Source organism: Sinocyclocheilus grahami, unplaced genomic scaffold (assembly GCF_001515645.1).
Source record: "Sinocyclocheilus grahami isolate Dianchi unplaced genomic scaffold, SAMN03320097.WGS_v1.1 scaffold5770.1, whole genome shotgun sequence".
In the NCBI taxonomy this organism is placed as follows: domain Eukaryota; kingdom Metazoa; phylum Chordata; class Actinopteri; order Cypriniformes; family Cyprinidae; genus Sinocyclocheilus; species Sinocyclocheilus grahami.
The window spans coordinates 1-6,541 of NW_015510367.1; the positions used below are offsets into that span (position 1 = coordinate 1).

The 6,541-nt window shown below is 35.9% G+C and overlaps 1 protein-coding gene across 1 annotated transcript in view; it reads right to left on the reverse strand.

The window, feature by feature from the left end:
- Positions 1–1,332: 1,332 nt before the first annotated feature.
- Positions 1,333–6,541, reverse strand: part of LOC107577334 (voltage-dependent R-type calcium channel subunit alpha-1E-like) — a 10,927-nt gene continuing 5,718 nt past the window's right edge. The window contains exons 3-7 of the mRNA XM_016263422.1: positions 6,131–6,275; positions 5,448–5,577; positions 5,246–5,305; positions 4,557–4,663; positions 1,333–1,348 (exon numbers count right to left, since the gene is read on the reverse strand). Coding sequence (XP_016118908.1) covers positions 1,333–1,348; positions 4,557–4,663; positions 5,246–5,305; positions 5,448–5,577; positions 6,131–6,275 — 458 coding nt within the window. The remainder of the gene's footprint in view (positions 1,349–4,556; positions 4,664–5,245; positions 5,306–5,447; positions 5,578–6,130; positions 6,276–6,541) is intronic.

Here is a 6,541-nt window from a genome sequence, read left to right on the forward strand (position 1 = left end):
GACCCATAACATTTTGATAAATTGTGAGCAATATCTTATTATCTGATAATAAACATTTCTGTACATATGTTTAATGCTTAGCAGCTTTCGTTAATAAGACTTGTACTGCGTGATTTTAGGGCTTCTCTCAAGGGTTTCCCAAATAGACTATTACATTTAGGACACCATCATTTTTTAATAACTGAAGCTATTTTAATGCATGTTTAAGATCATATGTACTGTATACATTCCTCTAAATTACACTATATTCTAACTACATATGTGTGACTTCCATCTCAGTTTTAGAATATATTAGCAAGCAACAAGCATTCAAGAGTATAACTTATATAACTTAAATGAGGGGTGTCCAAAGTCCAGCCCACGGGCACATAGCCTGTTCTGAATCAGCCCGCAATATGCTTTAAAAATAGAACAGGATTTGGCCTGCTATTAAGAAAGAAAATGAAATTCATATACTGCACTTTGTGTCGATATCACGTATAGCCAAATCTCACAACACACCACCTCCACTAGTTCAGTCGCCATCGGCTTCTTTCCACCGATGAAGCGCCGTACATAAAGAACGAAGAGTTTGCTTCACTTGTCATGCATGTACTATATTCTTTTTGCATAGCATTAAATGATGACCTGTTATACCTGTTTAGCCTAAATATTCTAAACAAGTTAGTAAGTGTGATTCTCTGGACTCCATTCTTCCCAGTCTGTCGAATAACTCGTCCACATGCTGGACATTACTTACTATTCACATCAGTCTAGTTCTGTCAACAGGAGCCTAAAGGTGCGATCACATTTAAAGGGATAGTTCACCCAAAGAATGAAAATTATGCCATCATTTACTCACCCTCAAGTTGTTCCAAACCTCACTGACTTACTGTGGAAGTCAATGGCTATACCTTGATGATGACAGGATTTCCATTTTTGGGTGAACTATCCCTTTAACATTGTTTCGTCAAGTTGGTAACGCGGATTCGCCAATTTGACCAACAGAAAACTGCTTGGTTTGAAAGTGACTTCTGTGTGAGCGTTGCTTCGTACATCGCTACATTATTAATGATAGACAATGCAGCTTTTGTGATCGTACCTTAAGAATAGGCAGGTTCAATTAAAAATAAAGGCTCTGATGCTGTTAAGAGACTATGACAATGTTGATGGCAGTGTTGCAAGGCATGTCTATGCATGGCTGAAATAGTTAGAAAATGAGTGAACATTTTAAATTAGTAAATGCAAACATGGATCAGACATCACAATATTAACACACATACAGTAAATAAATGATGGGTGGCAATTCATATTAAATGGAGAGGCAATGTGACAAATGAGAAGCGTCTGCTGTTACCCCATTAAATTCCTGGCAGCCACAGAGACACAATCCAAACAACAACAGAGAAGCATTAAAAGAGAAAGAACACATGAACATCTCAAGTGTGTGTAAAGCCATTAAATAACGAGCCAGAGCATATTTATGAACATCTGGAATATCCTTTTATAGAAATACTTCCTTGAATAACATGCTTATTCTTTCAAGTGGAACGATCAGGATACATATATAAAAAATGACCCATAACATTTTGATAAATTGTGAGCAATATCTTATTATCTGGTAATAAACATTTCTGTACATATGTTTAATGCTTGGCAGCTTTCGTTAATAAGACTTGTACTGCGTGATTTTAGGGCTTCTCTCAAGGGTTTCCCAAATAGACTATTACATTTAGGACACCATCATTTTTTAATAACTGAAGCTATTTTAATGCATGTTTAAGATCATATGTACTGTATACATTCCTCTAAACTACACTATATTCTAACTACATATGTGTGACTTCCATCTCAGTTTTAGAATATATTAGCAAGCAACAAGCATTCAAGAGTATAACTTATATAACTTAAATGAGGGGTGTCCAAAGTCCAGCCCACGGGCACATAGCCTGTTCTGAATCAGCCCGCAATATGCTTTAAAAATAGAACAGGATTTGGCCTGCTATTAAGAAAGAAAATGAAATTCATATACTGCACTTTGTGTCGATATCACGTATAGCCAAATCTCACAACACACCACCTCCACTAGTTCAGTCGCCATCGGCTTCTTTCCACCGATGAAGCGCCGTACATAAAGAACGAAGAGTTTGCTTCACTTGTCATGCATGTACTATATTCTTTTTGCATAGCATTAAATGATGACCTGTTATACCTGTTTAGCCTAAATATTCTAAACAAGTTAGTAAGTGTGATTCTCTGGACTCCATTCTTCCCAGTCTGTCAAATAACTCGTCCACATGCTGGACATTACTTACTATTCACATCAGTCTAGTTCTGTCAACAGGAGCCTAAAGGTGCGATCACATTTAAAGGGATAGTTCACCCAAATAATGAAAATCATGCCATCATTTACTCACCCTCAAGTTGTTCCAAACCTCACTGACTTACTGTGGAAGTCAATGGCTATACCTTGATGATGACAGGATTTCCATTTTTGGGTGAACTATCCCTTTAACATTGTTTCGTCAAGTTGGTAACGCGGATTCGCCAATTTGACCAACAGAAAACTGCTTGGTTTGAAAGTGACTTCTGTGTGAGCGTTGCTTCGTACATCGCTACATTATTAATGATAGACAATGCAGCTTTTGTGATCGTACCTTAAGAATAGGCAGGTTCAATTAAAAATAAAGGCTCTGATGCTGTTAAGAGACTATGACAATGTTGATGGCAGTGTTGCAAGATAGGGCGGTTTTGAATTTGAATGTCCGGGTCAAAATTGTTTTGGGCGAGTGGACAAAATTTGGGCTGTTTTGGGATCAGTTTTTGCACTAAAGTGTGCATGTACTTCATCTAATTATTCATGATCCTTTCTTCCAATTTATAAGTTCCCTAGCATAGCAACTACTTCTTTCCTTTGGTCGACTTTTAGCCAGGAAAGTAATGGTCTGGTTATCCACTGAGAATTAAACTACTAATTAACCATATTCAACTCACAATTACTATCCAATTATAGAAGTTCACCTACTTACCTATATCTATTAAATTAGCCACTGATCAACCCTTATTGTCTGACTGTACACCCTCCCCCAGTGAACGCCTATAAAGATCGACATATGTAGTTTTTAATTGAAGGGTAGTGTATTATACAGTAGAATAATCATTCCCATGGAAGGAATTTAGGATTTTTACCAGAGGTCCTAATGTTACCACAGGAACAGTATTACAGTACATATATAGAGTATTATATGTTCTCACACTCATAGATGCAGATTTAAGGAGGGGAATGAAAAGCCACTTCTCATACTGCATTACAGACTCCTTCACTTGCTTTAATGCTGACCCATGCTTTTATCTTAACCTAGTTATTTGGTATGTTTCTGTACCAGTTAGTTGAAACCAAGCAGCCTTGTATTTTGCACAAATTGTGCTCTGGATTTGGCTTTGTACGAACTCCACAATGGATCATAATCAAACCCCAGGTTGTATTTGCATTTATGCATGTGGCAAAGCCCTTTATCCAAAGCGTTTCCACTTTACGTTAAAAAGGATAAATTTTTTTAGTTCATGCATTTCCTGGGAATCAAAAACATGACCTTGGCATTGTTGTTTGAGTTACTGATGTAACTGAGATATGCTTCTGTACTGCTTGTTTATGTTGATGTGATAAATGGTTTATATAAATTAAATTTATTATATTATATCTGTAAAAATTGTACACACATATACAAATATATATACATTGTAGACACATCTGACCAATGGGTCACAGTAAGATTAGATTATACAGTTATCAACCCAGGTTCACTGGAAAAAACATGCCTGTTGTGACATTTCTGCTAATATGTATATATTATGTTGCTTCTTTCATGTTTCACAAGTGAGTGGTGTCAAAAAGCATTTTCAAATTTTTTTTACGAAACAGATTAAGGTATCGCGACAGTCTGGAAATGAAATGTGATACTAAAAAGTAACACACCCACACTAAATCCGACCCTAAACCCCAACGCTAGTGTTGACAAAAGCAAACATGAGGTAAAAACACATTTGCCATTTTATCTTGTTTCTGCTAGCATTTGAGCTCTTTTATCTTCACCCGAGCGCTCCACATTGCAAGTGCAATGCTGTACCAGGTGAGCGACAGAGCAAGTTTACAACATCAGAAAAGCCAAACATCTGTAATGCAAACGTAAAAATGTATTAGTTTACAATTCGTGCACTATGGTGAAAGAGTTTTAAGGTCATAGCATAGTATTGTGCAAGGAACTGCATGCAAATAAGTCTTTATTAATCTGCCCCTGTAATCATAATTTGAATGAACAGGAACAAAATGTATTAGTGTTTTACCTGGAAACTGCAGTGAATTGTATGTATACTGTAGGTATAGGTTTTTGGAGTTTTGCAAAAATATTGACAGAGGCATGTTTTTACAATGAGCCTATGTTGAAAGTTATCTGAGGTCTTGAGCCTGGAGTTGTTGTCAGATGTCTATAAAGTAGAATGAGTCCAGATACATTCTATATAATCAAAAATCTGACTTGATGTCACAAAGGAAGATGGCTCTAATTTGAAATACTTACGTCAATGCAAAGGCAATTAGAGCCCCAACCACCACAATAAAGTCTAGAATGTTCCACAAGTCACGGAAATATGATCCATCGTGAAGAATGAGGCCCTGGTCGATCATCTGTGTAAAATGGCATAATATACTATTATACAGAATATGGAAAATTTTCTGTATTTTATACCTATATGTAAAATTCTATATATGTCTACCTGCATTACATACTGTATCTAGATATACAAATATCATTACAAATATCAAATATCTCTGTGACAGCCCTAGACTATGGAGCCAGCATACTCTCAAAATAAATGCATTTACAAAATAAGATTCATATCATTCACATTCACAAATTGACTGAGAGGCTCAAATTTGATTGGCTAAATAGTACAACAGAAACACATATGAGGCAAGACCTGCCAGGAAAGTCTCAAAATACACACACACAAACTTTTCTTTTATGCATTATTACAAATCAAATTTTGTAAATACATTTATTTTGAGACTTATCTGGCTCCATACTAGACTCTGTGAACAGTAAAAAAAAAAGTGGCTTGGAGTTTGCAGATGCTTTTGGAGGGCAGAGTTTTGGAATCATATCATGAGATTAGCAAAAATAAATCAATAAATCAATAAAATGAATTCCTTATACCGCCTTTAACTGAACAACTATTTAAATCATGTTTGAAGTAGCAAAGCAGTTACCTTTATAATCATTTCAAATGTGAAAACGCCAGTGAAAACGTAATCAAAGTAACGAAGAACCTGCAATCACACAGTAAACAAACCTGTCACTTTTATTTCAAGATACAAGAATATGTATGTTGTTTTCAAAATACTTGCAGTCATTACATTAGTCATTATATGAGACGTTAAGCATGCAATATGTTGAAATATAATGGTTTACTTTATTCCTCTCTGAATTGGTGCACACAGGGTCCTCAGCAGCCAGTGCAATGCTGCTGGCCACAATCACCAGGAGAATGGTCATCTCGAAGTAGCGCAGGGTCACCACATAGTGGCAGATCCTTCTGATGCTTCGGTTACAAAAAGAGCATGATTGTAGACATTATATGTGACCCTGGACCACAAAACCACTCATAAGGGTCAATTTTTCGAAATTGAGATTTATACAATATCTGAAAGCTGAATAAATAAGCTTTCCATTGATGTATGGTTTGTTAGGATAAGAGGATAATATTTGGCTGAAATACAACTATTTGAAAATCTGGAATCTGAGGGTGCAAAAAAAATCAAAATATTGAGAAAATCGCCTTTAAAGTTGTCTAAATGAAGTTCTTAGCAATGCATATTACCAATCAAAAATTAAGTTTTGATATATTTACAGTAGGAAATGTACTAAATATCTTCATGGAACATGATCTTTACTTAATATCCTAATGATTTTTGGCATAAAAGAAAAATTGATAATTTTGACCCATACAATGTATTGTTGGGTATTGCTACAAATATCCCCCAGCGACTTAACACTGCTTTTGTGCTCCAGGGTCACATATTTGTCCTGTTTGTCATGCATAGTATACTGTACAACATCTAAACGTGTGGGATCATGTAAAAATGTCAACTTACGGATTTGTGCTTTTGAAAATGAACATGCTGTCTGGTGTGTCAGGTTTGGGGGCAGTCGACTGTTCACCTCCATTCTCAACGTCATCATCGTCGTTACCATCATCAGCTTTGTCTGAGTGAGAGGCTTCCACATCCTTGAAGCTGACTGTGACGAGTCAAATCAAGAGAACAAAATTAATATTTCAGCATTCTATTTGCAGCAGGGTTTACATCCTAAACATGAATAATGACTTGTATACTACTACAATCAAACTTGCCGGCAAGAGGAGTAGTGAAATTAGATATGACCAGTGTTGGGGGTAACGCATTACAAGTAATACAAGTTACGTAATCAGATTACGTTTTTCAAGTAACTAGTAAAATAATGCATTGCTTTTTAATTTACAAGAAAATATCTGAGTTACTTTTTCA